We start from the raw sequence: 21,878 nt of genomic DNA, 5'->3' as shown, positions 1-21,878 counted from the left end.
TTAATTACCGATTCGTGAAAATAATCAATATTTAAGAAAACGCAATAATTTTACACTCGATTTATATGGATTTCCTTATGTTATATTAATGTCATTCTCCTTTTTTGTCTCATTGAAATCCACTTTTGGATGGATTTTGCCTTTAACATGTTTAATGTTTTATAATTTCTTTATTGAATCATTATTTTTAGTAGAAGATTATAACCACGAATTAACATGTTTAATTTGTTACACATTGTACAGAAAGATTCACGTTGCAAAATTGCGTTCTAAAACCACACTCTCTTCCAGAAAACTAAGGAATCGCTACTTTTAAATGAAAATACGATTTATTGAATTTGCTACTACTTCTTCTGTAAATGAAAACTTTATTCCCATGATTACCCATTGTCACTGGTAAGATTATTAATGTACTAAATCAAAACAACTTTATCACAGATATAAATGTATTTTATTTATAGTAAGTATACTGATTGTTATTACAAACACATAATTATTTTCAAATGACAATATTTGTATGACCTTGTAAATAAACGTCATTGGATTAATATGCAATATAATTGGGTAAAGATAAATATTTTATGATTGTTCATTAATCTTTATTACATATATTTTTGCAATAATTCTTTACCATTGTTTGTGAAGGTTTCTTCGATATAATTCGTTAGAATAAAGTTACCAGAAGTTCATCTATGGAAATGAAAAAACATGAAAATTCGTGTCATGTTTTCGTCATTTCATTCGACAACTAAAACATTAAATGTCATATTGAAAAAAAAATCAAATGACAAATACATTACTAACATACAAAGCAAAATATTTTAGACAACCACGGTTGTAGAATATAGAAGGCAAAATGGCAAATGCTAAGAATACTATTAAACAAATGTCTATTACGAACAAAATCAAACCAAAACAGTTCACATAGTATACTATTCATTTTACCCATTGGTCGTGTAGTCTATTTAAACAGGGCTATATTTCTTTGTAATACATAGATGTATACTCCATCGCAAGAAAATCTCCTTTCAATTTCCTATCATAAACTGATTCGTTTCGGTCTGCTATGATCCATAATCCCAAGTAAAACGAACAAAAATATACAGAGGATAACACGAAAGTGCAATAAAAATAACACTTTGTCGATCGTATTTTTATACTTCAATAAAACAGTACTTTAATAATAGACATTCGTTATACTTGATTCAAAGTCTTAATTTTCGGGGGGGGGGGGTATGGGGGGGTGGTCATAAAGCTTTATGGAATGATTCACTGTCTGATGATTATCATCTAAATTTTGTCCGAAAAACTTGTACTGTGAAACGTGGATACTTCAAGTCAACCCATCACAATTAAAATATTCTTAACTTTGTCCAGATGAATAGTATGTTGGTTATCATTCAAGATCAAAGTGTAAGGACCCTTCAGGTATTCATCTAGCAAGATATAGGCTTGATTATGCTGATGATGAGTATCATTACTCATGAGTCTCATTCCAAAGTATAAGGTAATTGTAAAGGGTTGAAGCTCTACTTTTGTTGTACCAGTCAGGCTCCAAATAGGCGCAATATAAATGTTGTGAACCATCATCATCATCATCATCATTATCCTCATCCTCGTCCTCGTCATCATCATCAGGGCTGAGTTTAAAATTTGGTGTTCGTATTCAGTCAGTCCAACAGCATTGTGTCAATTACGCCTCTGAAACTAGAGATTGAAATATCATCACGTGATTTCGACTCTTCAGTTGGTGCAGAGTGACATTCAAGCCCTGAGTGTCAAGTAATTCTTGCATTTATCCAATGGTTTCATGGTGAGTTCATCAAGCATGACAGTGCGCTGAGACTGGTTAAAATGAAACTCAAACCGCTGAAGCAGTTTACCCAGGATTACTCTTGCTTCAATCTAAATGAGAAGAGACAAAGAAATCGATCAAAATTAAAGTTTACGGGGGCACTTAAACAAAGGAGGATATTTGTCTAAAACCTCTTATCAAACTTTGTACGACTCTAAGAATATCACAAGATTGCCATACATACTTTTCTCTATTAATTGGTTAGTTAAAGAAAATAAAATGATTTCATAAAACGATTCACAAATGAGTTGTGGTATCACTGCAAATAAAAAGGTACGTCATGCCCGCGATTCGCGTAGTTCAATCGAATCACTAAAATAGAAACATTTTTCATAGTGTTCATGTTTTATCTTTCGGAGAAACCTGATTTCTGTTTGCTTACCAGGGCAAATTGCTGGCCGATGCAAGATCGTTGTCCAATTGAAAAGGGAAAGAATGCATAGATGTGCCTTGGTCTGAATAAAAGGAGAACAAAAAATGAATTGATCTAAAATCGGATTAACTTCTGAAAATGTGTTAAAGTTTTAATGGTAAATCATGAACCACCTGTTATTACTGATAGCAGTTTATCACGTCTACTGTAACATGAATCCTGTGTATTACATTCGAGTGAGTAGCTATATGCACCATTCAATTAAAATAGTTCAATGTATTTTATTAAAAGCAATGATAAGTTATGTATCTTTGACCTAATGATAACGTACGCTGTGTACCAAAGAATATGAGTGATTTTATACCTTGGAAGTCATCTAAACCAGCACATTTCAATTGGTCAAAAATGGTCTTTATTAATAATCAAATATGTTAACAATCACACATGAAAAAAAAAACAGCAGGAGCTTGAAAAATCATGTTTACAAGTTGGTGTTGGCACTATTAAATGCATAGTAAAAACCATAGTAAAATACATTAAAAGGCTATACATTTAATAGTAAATACAATTCAGATAAAATATAAAAGGCAATGAATAAATGCATGAACGAATGTAACATGATAATGGCAGACTTGAAGGAGAGGAGAGTGACACTTATTTAAATTACAAAAATAATTGTATGGTGGGGTGGGGATGGCCATTGTGCATTGTCTTTCCTAGTCGGCACACTCATCTTTTGTTGAGTATGTCAACCAGAAAAGGGCAATGGGCATATCAACAAAAGATATGCATTTTCTTTGTACAAAAACAAATATACCTAGTTTTTATTATGATTTTTTTTGTAGCTGGTCTAAGTTAAGATATGTTGGTATATTTGGAGTAAAAAACATTGAAAATGAAATCATTTGTAATAACAGCAATATAACTTTTAATAAACGTATGTCGGTATGTGAGAAATGGAAGCATGCAGGTATAATTAGGGTGAAAGATGTTATAAGAAATCGTCAGAGGTTAGCACCAAATATTTTGAATAAATCTGTATTTTCTTCTCAGCTTTTATTCAATTTAGAATATGCTAAATTAAAAAAGTCTTTTCCTGATTTCTGGTTGAATAAGTTGTTTAAGGAAAATTATCTACTCGAATAAAAAAAAGTGAACGAATTTTAATTTCATTAAAAAGTGGAGAACAAATAACTCTAGATTCTTTACCTACAAGAAAGATATATTCTTTATTATGTTCGGAGGCGGATATCGGAAGAACCAGGCTTTGTATCTTTTTGGTCTAATCTTTTCTCATTACCAATTTTTCTTTAATTGGAACCATGTATTTTATTTTAAGTTGCATTTAATTGTTGATAACAGAATTAGACAATTTAGTTTTAAATTTTTGAACAAGATTTAACCCTCAAGAGACAATTTATTTAAGTGGAGAGTGACACTTATTTAAATTACAAAAATAATTGTATGGTGGAGTGGGAATGACCATTGTGCATTGTCTTTCTTAGTCGGCACACTCATCTTTTGTCGCTGATCCCCATGAGGTAGTTTGGATCCAGATCAGACCCAGCCGTCTTCCACGCTCAGTCAGCAGTATTTTCATTGCAGCTGTCTACTTCCCACCGGATAACGAGCTAGAAGCCGAACTCTTGCAATACCTGACAAATTGTGTTGACGACATCAAGACAAGACATCCATATGCCGCCTTAGTCATCCTTGGAGATCTTAACAGGGTCGATATCACACCCCTGTGTTCTGGAAATCAGTTGCTCCAAGTTGTCAAAAAGGCCACAAGAGGTGAGGCGATTCTTGATCAGATCATCACTAATCTCCAAGCCTTTTACAATGAACCGGACATTTCGTCACCAATTGGACTGTCTGACCATAATGCTGTCTTGTGGTTGCCAAGAGAAAGCCTTCCCCACCAGACAAGTCTGTCAACCAGGAAACGAACCGTCAGACCAATGAGAGAGTCAGATATTCGTTCCTTTGGCCAGTGGATTTGCAATCACGACTGGTCCGAGGTTAACCAGAAGGACAGCCTCCAAGTGATGTGTGACAATTTCTACGACACACTTATCAACAAGATGAATGAGTACTTTCCTTTGAAGACGATAAAGCTACATCCTACAGACAAACCTTGGATTACGCCTTACCTGAAATCTCTCATTCATCAAAGACAAGTTGCTTTTCACAATGACCGAATGAGATGGAGATACCTTTCGAACAAGGTTGCGCGTAATGTAAAATTTCTGAAATCTAAATTCTACGTTGATCGAGTTCAGAAACTGAAACGTGACAACCCTTCTAGTTGGTACAAGAACATAAAAATCATGACTGGTACGGATAAAAGAATGAACAACGACATCCGTGTTCCAAATATCCAAAAGGACGACCAGTGTGGTATAGCCAACGCAGTCAATGACTTCTTTGCTAATGTTAGTGAAGATATTCCAGCACTGTCTACGAGTGAGTTACCTGCTTACCTTCCTTCTGGTAAACCCACTACGACCCAACCGTGGGAAGTTTACAAGGAACTTAGGAGGACCCAACCTGGGAAGTCAAGCGGACCTGATGGGATCCCTGCACGTCTCATTCGAGAATTCGCTCTTGAGCTCTCTTCACCTCTGTGTAAGATTCTGAATGTTTTATTGTACTCTATATTTTTATATATGTTTACCTTTTTAGCATTTTTTTCTTTTTACTTGATGTTAATAAAAAATCGAAGATAAGACCGCCATTATGACGTTAACTGGCGATAACTGATTTTATTGTATTACTCTATTTTTAGTATTTCTATTTTTTATCATGCTGGTATAATTTGTTGTTCTCTGGTTTTTATAGTTGCTTTCTCTGTATATTGTATGTAATGTTTTACTCTTTTACATTTTATGATATTGTAATATTTTATTGTTAACATTTTAACAGGGCTCTCTTGTTAAGCAGTTGTATACTGAAGAGACTACCCTGGGTAAATAAAACAAAATAAATAAATAAATAAATAAATATGCTCAAGCTTCCGTGCCATCGCAATGGAAAAAAGCAATTATTGTGCCTATTCCTAAGGATTCCCCACCTAGCACCGTTGACAAATTAAGGCCGATCTCACTCACAGACCATTTTTCCAAGATCGCAGAGCTATTCATCGCGAAACGCCTGTTAATGGACATTAACCCTTACCTAGACACCAAGCAATATGGATGCAGACCTGGGGTATCAACCAATCATTGCTTGGTAGACATCGTCAACTTTCTTGCTGAAAGCTCTGAAATATCTAATAATGTATCTACTATTGTATGTACGCAGGGGCGGAAATCTCTCCCAAAAGGTAGGGGGGACATTACAGGGGCGGATCCAGCCTTCGCCAATAGGGGGGGGGGGGGGCGAAAATTTGTTTCAGCCATATTTTTCCCGATCGGCAGCTCGAAGATGATTTTTGTTTGTTTCTTTGAAGGGGTAGTCCTCATTAGACACTTCTTAGCTTTATTCTTATGAATTAATATATAATATCAGAATCCTTATTTATATGATGCGAGCGCGAAGCGCGAGCAATTTTTTTTTTGAAATTTTATGTATTATTTCCTAAAATTTGAACTGATTCTGGGCAATGTTTGTTATCCTGAAAAAGATGTGTGTGCAACTTAATAATTACTACGAACGCAAAGCGCGAGCAGAAATGAACTGATGGAAAATATACCTGTTAAAGTAGCATTTAACAATCAAACAATGCGAGCGCGAAGCGCGAGCTGAATTTTTTTTGACATTTTCACCTAAAGAATGGAAATTCTAAACACTTTTTGTAACTCAAGAAGATATAGGTATAATAGGTATATGAGTAAACAATTAATGCGAGCGCGAAGGTCATACTATGAACATGATGAAATACATAATGTACACTCCTCAAATATATATGAATTTTTTTGACATTTTCACCTAAAGAATGGAAATTCTAAACACTTTTGGTAACTCAAGCAGATATAGGTATAATAGGTATATGAGTAAACAATTAATGCGAGCGCGAAGCGCGAGCGAAAAATTTCGAGATTTAGTCCTATAATATTTACTAAACGAGACCCTCTATTCATGTTTTGTAAATCCTGAAAAGGAGTATTAATAATGTGAGCGCAAAGCGCGAGCAGAAAATTTTTATATACGTTTTGAACTGGTATCTGTTGAAAAGGTACCTGTTAAGGACTGCTTGCACTTAGCCATGAAGGCGTTACATATTTCAACAATCAAAAAATGCGAGCGCGAAGCGCGAGCTGAAATATTTTGAACTTTCTAACGAAAGAATGGAAAATTTTAATCAGTTTTTGTAATCGTGAACAGGATAGCTATATAATTTAACGATTGATGCGAGCGCGAAGCGCGAGCAGAACAAAAATTCGAGATTTAGACCTAAAAATGGGCCAATCTGTTCATGTTTTGTAAATCATCAAAAGGATGAGTAATATGGGGTCTTCCTACATTAATAATGCGAGCACAAAGCGCGGGCAGAAAAATTTTGATATTGTGATAGTTGGATTATGATTTAAATTAGAGAACAAGTTGGGTATCTGAATAAACATGCGCGAGCGTGTTTCATATTTAGACCTAGAATTTAGGCATTCTAAATACAACTTTCATCTTGAAAATCATGAAACTTTGATATTCCGATCTGAAAAAAGAGTTAATTTCAGCTTTATATTTCAAGCACTTTGTAGAAAAATTGCAAGGTGGATATGGATCGCACTTAGAAAAGAGCTGATATTATTATTATTACTTTGAGTTTTGACATAGGACCGGGACATCCTTACGACATGTCATCATATGAAAATGATGACTATCTTCCTATTCCTCTTGCTAAGCGCGAGATGAAACAAAAGGGACAATTTAATTATTAGATTAATATCATATTTATTAATGCCTAATGAGGGCGCCATATCTGATGATATCATGGCATAAAAACTGGACATTTCACTTTTGTGATTATGAATAGGATGCATCAGTTAATATATTTTTAACCATTAATGCGAGCGCAAATCGCGAGCTAAATTTTTTTGATAAACTGTCATGAAAAGGGGATTTTTAGTAGTTTGTTGTATAATCAATATTAAAACATTTATATAACTCGCCAATCAAAATGCGAGCGTGCAGCGCGCTAGCTGATACGTCTTGACAATCAGACCTGAAAAGGGATATTTTGAAACTTTATGGAATACACGAAAATAATAGGTACCTGAAAAATCAAAATTTGCGAGCGCGCAGCGCAAGCAGCAAATGTTAACATTCAGACCATAAAACTGACATTTTTACAGAGCACTGTTTAAAAACCAATTTGTAAGTTACACAAAATAATGAAAGTTCGATTTCCGAGGTGAAATATGTTTTGTATATTGACTTCCAAACTTGATATTCGAACTCCATATTGAACTTGCGTGAGCGAAAATTTTATATAGTGGCACGAAAGATTCTTTTTATTTTCCAAGTCTTCCCCTCGTCTTATTTTATGCACTCGTCGTCCTTCTCTTCTTTTTTCTCCTCTCTTTTCCCTCCTTTTTCCTTCTTTCTTTCCCTTTTTTTGCTCCGCCAAGGGGGGGGGGGGGCGGGCCCCTCGGCCCCCTGGATCCGCCTATGGGGACAAGGGAAGGGGCGGGAAAATTTGACGAGCAAAAAAAAAGGTTATCATCGCCAAAGTAAGGTCATCTCGTTCCAAAATACATGTTTTATTTCGATTTAGAATGATGTATTTCTTACCATCATAAAAGACCAAAAATAGTAGGGGGGACATTTGATATTGTGTCCCCCCTACTATTTTGAGTAGGGGGGACACGTCCCCCCTGTCCCCCCTGGGATTTCCGCCCATGTATGTACGGACTTCAGCAAGGCTTTCGACAGAGTCAGTCATACAATCGCAGTCACAAAATTGATCAATCTTGGAGCAAGCCCGTATATTATCCAGTGGGTATGTGACTTCTTGACGAGTCGCATGACGTGTGTCCGTTACCAAGGAAAGTTTTCAGATTGGCAAGTAGTTAAAGCAGGTTTCCCCCAAGGTACACGCCTTGGTCCTTTGATTTTCCTTGCCTTAATCGATGATGTTTTACGCGACCAGCCTGTCGCTCACTGGAAATACGTAGATGACATGACAATAGCAATTTCTCGCAATGTCTTGGATCGTGATGATGTGTTACACGACTCGCTCTCTATCCTTGAGTCATGGTGCCGTGATAACCATCTGCTACTCAACGCGAGGAAATGTTCCACCATGCAGGTATGCTTCAAGAAAAATCTTCCTCCGCCAACTCAAGTGAATCTCAATAATGAGGAGCTGCGTGCCGCAAACGAGATTAAAGTGCTCGGGGTGATCATTCAAGGAAATCTTAAGTGGGACGCTTACATTCGTGACATCGTATCGCGAGCCAACCGTCGAATGTTCATGGTAAGATCTCTTAAACGGTTCGCTCTTCCACTACGAGACTTGATTGTCGTATTCACAGGATTCGTGCGTCCTCTACTTGAATACGCTTGCCCTGTTTGGCACGGTTCGCTGACCTCAGCCCAAAGCCAAAACATCGAAGCTGTGCAGAAGAGAGCCCTCAGAATCATCCTCGGCCCTCAATATCATTCATATGAGAATGCTCTCGAATCAGCACAGCTGCCTACCTTGAGAAGTAGACGTGATCAACTTTGCTTACAGTTTGCTCGGAAAGCTTTTGAATCTGGGTGCCCATGGTTTGATAGGAACACAAATACAAGGACACTAAGAACAAGAAGAATATGCATCGAACCTAGAAGTAGAACTGATCGCTACAGGAACAGCCCAGTCCCCTTCTTTACGAGACTTTTAAACTCCCATGGACTGTGAAGAACTATTTCTTTATACCTTTGTTGTTTTATTTGTAGCTTCTCTTAAACTGTAACTGACTTTAGAAATATTTTTCTAATTGTTAATTTCTGCAGTAATCACTCAACTTTCTTTTCCGAAAAATCACTGGCTAATAATGTTATAACCCACTTTACATTTATATTTATATTTTTGTTCAGATCATATTACTTCCACGTCCTCTTATTTTTAATTTAAATTCCTTTTGAGATAATTCATTCATTACTCCGATTCCTCCAACTATTATTATTTTCATCAACACAGTGTTTCTTTAGAATCATTATCAAGCATATCGAGAACAATCCCAACCCAGATTACTGTTTCATTTATAATGTTTATACATGTTTTTCTCCTTCAATTTCACCCAAATTAATAGCTTTCTTTTTTTTCTTTTCTAAAAAGGAAGCATTATTTCATACAATCCACTCTTTAATCTACATGTATTGTTATCCATTCAAAATTGGTTAAATATATATTTATGTTAAAATGTTCATTATGTTAAAGTAATAAAAATAATTGTATGGTGGGGTGGGGATGACCAATGTGCATTGCCATTCCTAGTCGGCACACTCATCCTTTGTTGAGTATGTCAACCAGAAAAGGCAATGGACTGGATTCTTGAAAATACATGGCTTATTACCAAACAATAAACTTTTAATATGTATATGGTATATCAAATTAGAATATTGCTGTTTTGTATGCATTTCAAACTGATCTAGTTATTTGGACAGTCATCGTTAAGACCATAAAAGCATCGGCTATTTGTTATTTTAATAGGCCAGTACCACGCTCCCCAAATCATGTCAAGTAATACCAAATATTCGAGAACTTGTGTCGCAATATCGTCAAAGGGCATACCATAAGCTTTGCAAATAGAAATAGTAATAATAATAATAAAAACTTGTACTTACAGTTTATCATCTTCTCTTGGTTTGAAGCGATCAGGATTAAACAGGAGTGGATCATCGAAATATTCTTCCATCCTCGCCATAACTGAACTGAGAACCTTTAAGGGATGGTGTTTGAGAAGAATACAAAAAAATATAATCTTAATATTTATTGAGCATCGTTTAAATAATATAAAAACTTGAAAGTCTTCTACGTGAAAGCTCCGTCTAGAAACATGCAAAGGGATAATTTTGAACTTTACATAATATCTAACACACCAGGACCCTGTCTTACAAAGAGATACAATTGATCCAATCAATCGTAACTCTATGGAAATCAATCAGTGTCATAATTTTTTCTACAGGATATTTGTACAATGTTCTTTGTAAACAAAGAGAAGCACATTGAACTTTCAAGAAAACAATGAATGCATGAATATACATCATAGTTAGAAAATATTTTGAACATAACATGTTGACGTTGCTGGCCGTCCATAGTTTCGATTGATCGGATCAATCGTAACTCTTTGTAAGATGGGGCCCTGATATATGATCAAAAAGAATTAGCTGGTTCTATTATTTACAGTGGTCATGGTGGTGCAAAAACCTGTGACCGGGTTAAGACTGGCCAAGTGAGAATATGGTAAACTTTCTAAATCATGGTATAATCAGAAGGTTCTTGTAATACTCTCCATTTCATTCTGCTTACACATTTATCATTGGCCATTATTCACACAACATTATGTCATTCTATTTGTCATAAAGATAGATAAGATATGATATAATCATACTTTAAGTCGTGCATTACCTATTCCATAATTATGCCATGATTATTCATATACTTACGGACACCTCAACACCAGCAGGAATAGTAAGATCTTTATACTTGATCGGATGCGCAGTGACACGAGAAGTCCCTATAACAGGGGGATAGAGTCTCAGCGTCTCTTTGAAAACCTTTAAGTTTGAATGAATAAATATTATTAATTCAATTTCATCGACCTACTCATACAGTTAAATAGTGCTTTCGTTTTGTAAAGAATTAATATCAACAGCAATGTTTTTCTTACACAGCAAATCAACACTATTTTCCATTCTTGGAGAAAAACAATTGAATAAATATTTTTATATAAAACGTACAAAAGAATAAGTGCCACGTAATCGATTTGGTCACTGCACATTTACGAGGACATACATAGAACCGTTTCACCAAAATAATGCAAACCTATGTTACAACTTTACTATTCCTCGATCGATATTTATTAAAATGGTCAGCGTTTTGTTTGTCTTCGTGAAATACCCCCTAGTGTAAGCTCTTAGAGCTCCTTTTAAAATGTTCACATTCCAGGGAGGTAATGGGGAGGCAGGAGGGGTGGAGTTGATGAAGCACAAGATCTGTTTATACATAATTTACACGAGTTTTACCATCCTGACCAATATGACCCATGTATATATCAGTTCTACCATCCTGACCAATATGTATAGATCAACCGCGTAGCCAGGAGTTCATTTTGGAGGGGGCGGTAAATGCACGCAAAGCCAACACCAAGCGCGAAGCTTTTGGTGTTTCATAAATTAAAATGAAAAGGAGCCTTGTCTCTAATAGCTCCAATTCAGTTGACTATATTGTGATTTTGAACCTTGTTTTCAAAAGTGATTGTGAACGCACAAAAAAGGAATACAATGGAGGAAATTAATATAATAATAACGCGCAGCGCGGAAGCAAAATTCATATATAAATTTAGAGCAAGAGTGAAGGAGTTTCTCTTTTAAGAAAAAAAAAAAGAATAAAAAGAAAAAAAAAAAAAGCTACCTTTTTTCCCTTTCCTCCCTTCCCTTTTCCTTTTCTCCTCTCTTTTTTCCCATCTTTTATTTTCTTTTTGGGGACGTTTTTTTTGGTGGGGGCGACCGCCCCCACCGCCCCCCCCCCCTGGCTACGCGCCTGGTATAGATCAGTGATAAGCATGACCATAAGCCAAACTACTGGAAAACTGAAAGGTACAAACGATTCATATTCAAATTATACGGGGTATGATTATACGTACCATCATCATGTATTCGAGTTTAGCCAAATCTTCGTACTCGATGTAAGATTTCTGACCTAAAACTTCGTCGACTTCTGCCTGAAGTCTGAAATGACCAACAGAATGTAATCAATACATATATATTACTACATCCATTTACCGATAGAGGAAACCCAAGCCCTGAAACAAGGGCCATCACTGACTTATCACTGAACGAGCGAATTTAAAAATAACTGGTCTATTATTAAGGAGATCCAATCACCAAGGCTCGGTTGAAAGAGATTCCTTTGAGCTTTCAGCTCGATCTACCTCCATTGTCATCTTCACAGAGGCCCATAAATGACTTCCGTGCACTGCATATGGTATTGCAAGAAATAAAAAACTTTTAGAATATACCCAGTAAGGCAGCCAAAACTTCAGATAATTACAAGTTTGGAGTTTGTTTTGAACATATCTGTTGCATATTGCGAACAATTAAAAAACAAAGCACACACACACAAAAAAAAACTTTCGAACTTGGGAGGGCGTACGTTTGGCGAACTTCAGCGCACAAAATATGAGCCACAATTGCTCGTTAAAAATACATTATATCAGATGAAAACGACCTCTTTTATATCTAAGAATGTACTCATTAGAGGGCAAAGGGCCACTCAAACTCGACAAAGAAAGTAAATAGTGTTTACAGATAATTGGAAGAGGGTTAAAATAACTTGCAGTAAGCACGATAATTTTTCAAAAAGTAATGGAAAACAATCTACACTTTGGTTCAAATTCTAATCGAAATCTGATCATGGCATTTTGCCTACATTTTTTTTTCTTTTGTTTTACAAGTCCCAAGGAATATCATGCACCACTTCGACGTACCGCGGTGGTCAGGCGGATAACGTTCGGTAATCTGTTGATAATGCTATAGAATCAATGTTTCTATTTATTGCTAATTGTGTTTTTTAATGAAATAAAATGAAATATAATATACCGATCTATTGATTTTGAGAGGAACAGACTTACTTCTTAGCTACTTCTGGATTTCTACCAAGCTGTTGGATGGTAAATGAAAGCAAGTCGCTCGTCGTTTCTTGACCTACGATGGAACAAAACAAACAAGATATATATATATATATGGATATCAGTATCAATTGAGCTGAAAGAGTAAAACAAATTTGAACTTAAAAAAAAAAGGAAAAAGAAAAAAGCGGCTCTTAAATCTATTCCATGGCAGATATGTCTTTAAGAGGAAGGGTGGCATGCAGGCTGCAGGGAGCACGTGTCTATACCGTTGGAACCTGCCTTACAAGCTACCATGGTTACAGGGCTGTTTTTCGTTGTCGCTTGCTTCAGGACAAGATCTTGGTGGGTCTGAAATGCTTCCACATTTTCTCCTCCTCCTCCTTTTTCATCATCATAATCATGACCATCATCATCATCATCTTCTTTTTCTTCTTCTTTCGCCTTCTTCCCTTTCCTTTTCTCGTTATCCATTTTTTAAAGTTAAAACATCTTTTCAAAGAAGCTGCGAATGAATTCGACCAAAGTCTGTTGGCCCCTCACCCATTGATGTAATCTTTTTTACGTAAAATTTTTACCTGCTGCGAAGATTGTAGTAAATTCATCAACCATATTCTCCATCGTAAAGTCTTTGTCATCCACTAGATCGTTGGCGCAATCGAGTATCACATTGAGTATATCATGAGGTACATGATCACCTCTTTGACGAGCTGCAATTCGTTCTTTGATATGCTGTCGACCAGTCTCTCGAACGAAATTCACCGCCTCTCGCGATTCGTTCCGTACTTTCCTGGTCTTGCTTCGTGGGTCATACTTTTAATGCACATAAAAATGTAATCTTGTCAATATAAAGTGGGGAGGATAATCGACTAAAAGGAATTTTAATATTATCACACTTGAACTCGGACTTCATTCAGGGCCGATCACTGCTCTTGATGTGAGCAACGAAACTAGAAAATAATATTAAAAGATCGAATCATGACTCCTTTAACATTATTCTAGTAAGATGCCTCATTTGTTTAAAAACACGTTTTTCGCTATTTTAATATAAGGTAAATATGTGCACACAACTTGGTGCCAACATGACTGTAGGCAGACGAAGGGGGAATATTGTAGGTTGTTGCCTCCAACAATTTTTCTTGAAACTAAAACACAAAAAAAAGAAAATCCAGTGTGAATATAGCAAATACTTTATTTCCATTTTTGGAGGAAAGTGCTCCCTATTACGTATGTGGTGGCTTCTCTCCATCTTTTCTGTATTTGTTATTCATTGAAATTGCTTGTCTCTTCATACCCGGTCAGACATCGTTGCATGTGGCAGTGAGTTAACCCACGATATCCCACCCAATGTCCTTAAACTTACCATATGAAATGGTTGTTCTATCATAGTTTGCATACCTCTCAAACACGCATTGAAAGCAGTTGGAAAGGGGCAACTTGGGTCTCCTATTGCCCCTGTTGACATACTGAATGCTACCTGCACAAGAAATAAAGAGACCAGTTAACACATTGAAGGGAAGATTTCTCTTTCTTGATTTTAAACTATTACGTATTACCAAGGAGGTTCTATGTATTAAGACTTTGTTACATTTGTTAAATTTTGTTATCTTTTCAAATACTGATATTAGAATGGTAGAAAATGGGCTCAATGAAACACAGAGACATACGCTTAATTGTTTACTTGCTTGAATTAGCCTGTTAAACTGAGATCCTGAAATAAGACTTGGTAACAACAATGTTCTTTCGAACACAATATAGGATACGCAAGAGTACATTAATTTCACAGTCAAAGTGATCTAAAGCTGATACGAACTTGTTGTGTATCATGGTATGTACAAATGATGGATGGGCGTCGTTCAAACTGGCAAGGGAATCGGAGTCAATCTGTTGTGAGTTTTTTTTTTAGACATGCTTGTATCATCTCTCATAAATAAACCATGTCAAATACACATTCATGTAATTCTTTTTTCATTTAACAAAATCTGACAAATTGTTTATGATACTGCTCTTACACAAAGGGAGGTGAATCATGCATTCAGATATTCCCAAACCCTGTTATCAAACATTAATTAATTTATAGACATCAACTATTTGCTACCACTCATATGCAGATGCAAGGGGGCCAAGTCGCCACCACCTCCCACATTGACGTCGCCCCTCAAAAATAATAAAGGGAGAAGGACAAGAGACAAAAGATACGAGATAAAAAGGAAGATAAGAGATGAAAGAAAGATAAGATTAATAACAAATGTGTTGCAAATAAAGAGAAGGGAATAATAATAAAAACACGAGCTTATAGCTCTTCGAGCGGTCGATCGGCAAAAATGGGAATGAAATTATCACCCCATGGCAAAAGTTGGATCTGTCCTTGGATATATTGTTAGTTCATATCAAAAATGAATTTCTTACAAATCTTCCTACAATTTTTGGACATGTTCCACATGTAGGTAAACAGAATATGTTCAAGCAGGCAGACCTGAATCACGGTAAATAACTGCATTGAGGCGATTATCGGACTCCATCGAGTTGATCGCTTGGCGTAGTCAACAGCACGCCCCCAGCCAACTTCCCTCTTGTAATCTAAAAAATAAGTACTAACGTTTGCGATGACGTCCAGAGTGACATTGTTGAATTCGTCAAGCATTTCTACTTCTGTCTGTCCGTCAGCTTTACCAACGAGATGCTCACAAAGGTTTTCAGTCTCAGAGTTGAATTTCTCCATCATACCCATTAAATATCTAGTTTAAAATTTAAAGCACAAACAAGTTATTACACTCTCCAGCATTACGGACGATTTAAAATGATTCCCATAATGGGGTATGGAGATGCTTGCAAACGTCGCAAAAATTGGATTTCGATAGGGCTTGTAAAAATATATAAACAAAATTATAACTTAGGTTGCATAAAAGTTGTATTAAACAGTTCTTAATGTCCTAAATACTTTTCGTGTAAAAATATTTGAATACGTTCAAAGTCTCTCTTCGACTCTCTTTTTTTTTCGCGCAAACAATTGCTCATGTTTGTAAAAACATCTGTAATTCATTGCAACAAGTTGTAAGACACAGTCAATGAAGATCCTTTTGATTGGCCACTGCTTGCGACCTCATATACAATCGACTCAGCGTGAAAAAAATGCGTTTAAGCAAATATTATTCATTTCCGGTTTTAAACAGTATGTAAATAGCTTTCGATGACACAAACATTCGGAATCGTTTGCAAAACTTGTCATAAAAGTTGACAAATCCAAACATCGCTACGGACAAGCATTCCGTTCCTCGGTGAGACAGGCATGACAGGTGAGACATGAAATAATTCATAAAAAATAGGCCAACTGACATGAAACATGGACATTTTAAAGGAAATAAAAGGTAAATATGGTGAATAATATAGGTCAACTCACTTTCGCCTGAATGCAGGATTAATAATGGCACGCTTATGAAACCATTTATCGTGGTTGATTTCTGACACCAGACCTGTGCCCATGAAACGAGTCCCAAACATGTACTGAAAATGATGATAGAATCTCAGCGGCTTTATATGACGGCTATTCAGAAGCAATTCCTGCCATTAACATGGGTAAATATGATATATTATATTAATGACAATATGCAATTATCATGTTTACAAAGCGTCATATATATATAAATAATCTACTCCGAGACACACTTCCAACCCTCACCCCTTTTTTTTTGCTCGAGCTGCATATTGATACAGCAAAATCCTTTCCCGATATTCAATGTCTATTCCTTACTATCTTAATGGTACGCGTATATCATTTCGAAACATTTGTATCCCTGAATCTTTCCATCATAGGATGTTATAGGCTGCGTGTGATAATTTAGAAAATTATTTGACGAAAATTTTCACAAAGTAACTACAAATTTCATCTGAAATTCTTGTCACTTGATCAGAGGCACTTGACCATCCAAACATGACAGGTTGGATTGAAGAGAGCCTCATGCTTAGTGCTTAGAAATCATGTTGATCATGAAACACTCATATATGATAATAAAATACCATGTCCATTGACCCAACATGTTCTTTGACCATAATCATGTGTCTAAGTTATGATGCCAATTCAACAAATACCCACAATACGGCCAAAGTTCATTGAACTTAAATGACCTTTGATATTATTCATGTGACCTGAAACGCACACAGGATACATGGTTACTCTTATGTCCAAGTTTTATGAACTCGATCCATAAACTTTTAAAGATATGAAGAAAGTTCTACAAATACCCCCAACATTATCAAAGTTCATTGACCCTAAATGATCTTTGAACTTGGTCATGTGACCTGAAACCCATGCAGGATGTTCAATAATACTTGATTGCCCATATGTCCAAGTTTCATGAACTCGGCTCATGATGACATTGCAAAAAATCGGCGCCTAGTATAGTCTCGTTCTGCTATGCAGGCGAGACAAAAATAAGCGTATTTTTTATTTCACGTTATCGATGATTAAAAGCGAAAAACCACGAGTATATCAACTTCATGCACTAGTAATAAAATTTACTGAAATAAAAAGAAATCGAAATTGTTAAACTAGAATCGTACCTTCACAACTTCAGGAACAGAAGCGATAATGTGAGCTCGGGAAAAAATACGCATCCAGAATACAGGTCCATGTTCAAGAGTTCTGTTTAATATCAAGATTATACATACATAACATTTCAAAAAATGCTTTTGTATAAAACGGTGATAAGAAGAGTATGAGCCGTATGGATATTTAGTGAACCATTGATCGCATTATTTTGGTCGTTGTGTTTCTTGATATGAAATTCATAATGATATAGGTCAAATATTGAGACACACTTTAATATTATTAATTTACTGATTAAAAAAAAATCATTAATCTCGTTCTGTGAAAACCAATTTCGTTGGCATTTCGGATATGCCTTTTAACAAAATTATCTTGCATTTAGCGAGAAGATATTATCTTTAATAACAAAATATAGTTTTATCTTCTGTCACATAAAGCATGGACCTATTACAAATTGTAATAGGTCCATGCATAAAGAGATATAGTGAAGCACATGGGTCACGTCAGGGTCTTTCGATATAAAGGAGGGTAAAAGAAAAGTAATGACACGAATGTTCATTAAATACGGATTAAAGAATACAAGAAGCTGAGGATATCATTTCAGACAGACTCGATATTTCTAATGCTTTTAACAAATTTTCTTTGTAAATATTGGACAAACTGTCAAATATAAACTCATGTACTACGTGCACAGAAACTGAAAATGATATGAATATTAAAATTTCACAGTAGTTAAAAGGAAATTATAGATCATTTGTATTTATCCAACCTGTTGTTTTTATCGATAGATAAATTAGATCCAAATAAGAGTCCAGGCTATGACAACAGTCATTCAAAAGTTCTTTTTTTTAAATCAGGATATGCAATTTATAAACCTTTGTGCAATATTTTCAATCTTGCCATTGAGAAGGGTGTTTTTCCTGACTCATTGAAGATTGCCAAGGTGATACCTATTTTAAAGAAATGAAACAGATTACTTTTAAGTAATTATCGTCCAATATCAGTTTTATTTTCTAGCAAAATATTTGAAAAAATAATTTATGATAATTTAATATCTTTTATTTTTCAGAATGACATTTTGTAAAGTCGACAATATGGTTTTAGGCAAGGTTATATTACTGTTCATGCACTTATTGATTTTACTGAAAATATTGCTCAATCAAATGTTTAACTGGCATCTTTTTTTACCTTTCTGAGGCATTTGATTATAATTATTGACCGGTATTTTTACGGTGTAGGGGCCGTTGCTTTAGAATCAATTATAGATCGAAAACAGTTTGTGAATATTAATCATTTTAATTCTTCTTCATTAGACATTTTACTTAGTGTTCCTCAAGTATCAGTACTAGGACCTTTATTTTTTCTTTTATATGTAAATGACTTGCCAAACATTAGCGATATTCTAACATTTATCCTATTTGCTGACGATTCGAGCCCTTTTCTTGACAGTTATGACCCTTCAAAAGTAGGATTTTTAATCAACTGTGAACTAACTAACGTAAATTCCTTGTTTCTTGCCCACAAATTATTGATAAATCTTGGAGAAAAAAACTTATTGAATATTTTTTTTAACAAAAAAAAAACAGAACCAAGGGGGATTGGCCTCGATAGGTCTTTGCTTATCCCCCACATCCACTGCATGTTGGTTCTATCCTTTCTATTTGTCATTATATTGATTTGTTTATGTATTGATTGTTCTTTTTATTGTTCATATAATATTGTATGTTGTATTATTGTATCTTTCTAATGCATATGAATAAATTGAATTGAAGTGAAATACTCACAGCGTGTACATTAAAATCCCGAATGGCTGACCCAATGTCTCCTTTGTACCCATGATGCTTAATATGTTCCCAAGCAAAAAACTGAAGGAAAAAAAAAACAGAGAGAGAACGTTATTGTAATGTATATATATACACACACATATATATATTATATTGTAAAGAAATGGATGAAGAGAACATCTCTTTTTCCATTTCTTTACAATATTTAAATAAAAGAGTTGCCAAAGCTGTTGTACATGTATAACTTTACACATGTATATATAACAAATAAAGAATATCTAGTTAATGTTTTAACTGGCTATGTCTTGATTTGTTTTGTTATCACTTAAGCCACTAAAGCTGATACGTGAAAACACTTGGATCGGAGATTGAAATGATAAACATGACAAAGAAAACATTAACATCTCATCACATTGTACAATGACCTTTCCCCCTTAAGAGGAATACTATACCTCCTTATTATTCATTATCATTATTATTATGGAGCCGTCCATAAAAAAATTAAAATCAACCGTGACCTCCTCAAGATAAAATGATATTATTTTTTTACACCATATGCGGGTCACTAGCTGCCCTTTCACACGGTAAAAAAAAATGGTAATTTGAATGATGATTCCAGTGAAAAATAAGGCTAATGACGCATTTTTAGCACGTGTGAAACCAAACGAAAACATGAATAGAATCACAAACGCTAATCACGGATTCAAATTCTACTCCGGAGGTGAATTCCAGTTAAGTTTCACTCAAATTACGGTACGAATTTTGCATGTGAAAGGCTTGAAGGAGTGCATTTTATGGTGGGGTTCCTTAACGTATTAGCACCACTGCATTCAATCAACATGATTCAGATATTTGAAGCAGAAGATCCGGACGAATTGCGTGATATCCAAGAATTTTTCGTCAGATTCGATAATAGGACACCTAGATAGATCCTTATCATTTGTTTGGTTGTTTGATGATCATTCAGCCCATTTTACAATGACGTCATCATCCGTGCACTTGTGGATCCATTTACTAGTATCGTGCAATTTTGGATCCATACGATTTTGTCCATTGCACGCGCGCACCGAGACCTCAGGCACCAAAAACAATCGTGTTTGCACGCGCGTCTTGTATGTACGCGACAATAGCACTGCATAAGCCAATTAGGCATAAGCATAATTTGCATCAAAATTCATAAATTTCAAATGAAACAGGATCTTTTGTAAAGTGTCATTTAAATCAAATAAGGGATGTTCTTTTCATTCGTGCAATGGACAGAATTCTCATTTCGGTATAAGATTAAATGAATGGATCATTTCATCTGCCAACTCATGAAGTAGGCCTATTGTCCATTGCACTCATAAATCATGTAAATATTCATTATTCTATATAAGAGTTTGGGAGTTCCAACCTCGACGCTTTTCTGACTTACAAGCTGCAGATGCGAATAACCTCGCCTGTTTTGTGCGCATATATAGGGTATACAGCACCTATACATTACCATACATATAGCTTCAATCATGCATATTTAAACAGGCTGATCGAGAGTGAAATATACCACAAGATGCACAACAAATTAAGCATTATGGGGGTGAAATGGTTATGGACGTATACATCGATCGAGCGCTTACTAAACTTAATTTTATTGGTTGATACAGAAATTATAATTCAACTTATCGTTCGGAATAATACTCTGCAAGTGTATGCTAAAATTGATGGTATACCTATCTCTCTTCGGTCCTGGGAAGTCACGATAATTGTGCTCTGTTCGAAGAATAGAAACCACTAAAACAACCAGTCCAATTCCAAGCAACGTAGCAAGCAACGCCAACACATACCCAACAATCACGAGAAACAGTCCCATGATGTTACTTATCGTGAGGACTTCAATTAAACTAAGTGAACACGTACACCACAAAGACCATTCACGCTCTGGACATGTTCTTGTGAAACCCTGATGAGTCGGAAATCAGCATGAATTTAGAACAAAATAACAGTTGTACAACTAAATTTACATGGACGAATGCTCACCATCCCGCGAGCGGTTTTTAGTGAAAAGGGAATTCAGTAATTCACAAAGAGTGTAAATTTATGAAATAGGCAATTGCACGTACGGAGACAGTGCGATAGACCTATACACGAAGTACGGGGTCAGAGTACAGACGAAGTACTATGTCACTGTATTGAAATCTATCAGTGCGATGTCATCATCGTGTAGACTTTCCGGAAATGTAGTTCGACATCTCAAAAGTTTAAGGCGCCAAAATGAAAACTTCGATGTCTTGGAATCTAAAATTCGGTTTACCCTTAAATTACGGCTATAATGATCAAGATCCTAGGCCTATATACTTAACATTGAAACTAAATTTACCTGGGACCAAAGAAAGCAAATATCAAAGCAAGTATAAAAAGTCCCATGAGTGTAACTGTGAGTGACACTGTATTTTGTTCTGAAGCAAGGCCGTTTATTTATTCCCCACCCCTCCCTGCTTTCTGGCACCTCGATCGTCTCCGGTGCCCCGGCCTCTTCAGGCTCTATTCTAATTCGCTTTCTTTCCTT

General features: G+C 35.6%; 1 protein-coding gene across 3 annotated transcripts; it reads right to left on the bottom strand.

Annotated features, from left to right (window-relative positions):
- Nucleotides 1–310: 310 nt before the first annotated feature.
- On the bottom strand, nucleotides 311–21,795 carry LOC129265168 (cholesterol 24-hydroxylase-like). 3 transcript variants are annotated; one of them, XM_064101590.1, is made up of 13 exons: nucleotides 21,690–21,795; nucleotides 19,337–19,417; nucleotides 17,567–17,648; nucleotides 16,407–16,567; nucleotides 15,606–15,744; nucleotides 14,370–14,483; nucleotides 13,585–13,819; nucleotides 13,010–13,082; nucleotides 12,023–12,107; nucleotides 10,824–10,934; nucleotides 10,002–10,096; nucleotides 2,238–2,310; nucleotides 311–1,905 (listed from the first exon to the last, which is right to left on the bottom strand). In XM_064101590.1, the coding sequence occupies exons 1-13, from the start codon at nucleotides 21,734–21,736 to the stop codon at nucleotides 1,765–1,767; spliced, it is 1,437 nt and encodes a 478-aa protein (XP_063957660.1). In that variant the 5' UTR covers nucleotides 21,737–21,795; the 3' UTR covers nucleotides 311–1,764. The 3 variants fall into 3 exon arrangements, with proteins under 3 accessions (XP_063957660.1, XP_054759141.1, XP_063957661.1); XM_054903166.2 differs by having other exon boundaries at nucleotides 21,043–21,770; XM_064101591.1 differs by lacking the exons at nucleotides 13,585–13,819; nucleotides 21,690–21,795 and adding an exon at nucleotides 21,043–21,521 and having other exon boundaries at nucleotides 14,405–14,483.
- Nucleotides 21,796–21,878: the final 83 nt, after the last annotated feature.

The sequence above is a fragment of the Lytechinus pictus genome, chromosome 7 (genome assembly GCF_037042905.1).
Source record: "Lytechinus pictus isolate F3 Inbred chromosome 7, Lp3.0, whole genome shotgun sequence".
NCBI classification, from domain to species: Eukaryota; Metazoa; Echinodermata; class Echinoidea; order Temnopleuroida; family Toxopneustidae; genus Lytechinus; species Lytechinus pictus.
Note: the sequence above shows the minus strand (reverse complement) of the source record. Positions and strands in the feature narration are given on the sequence as shown.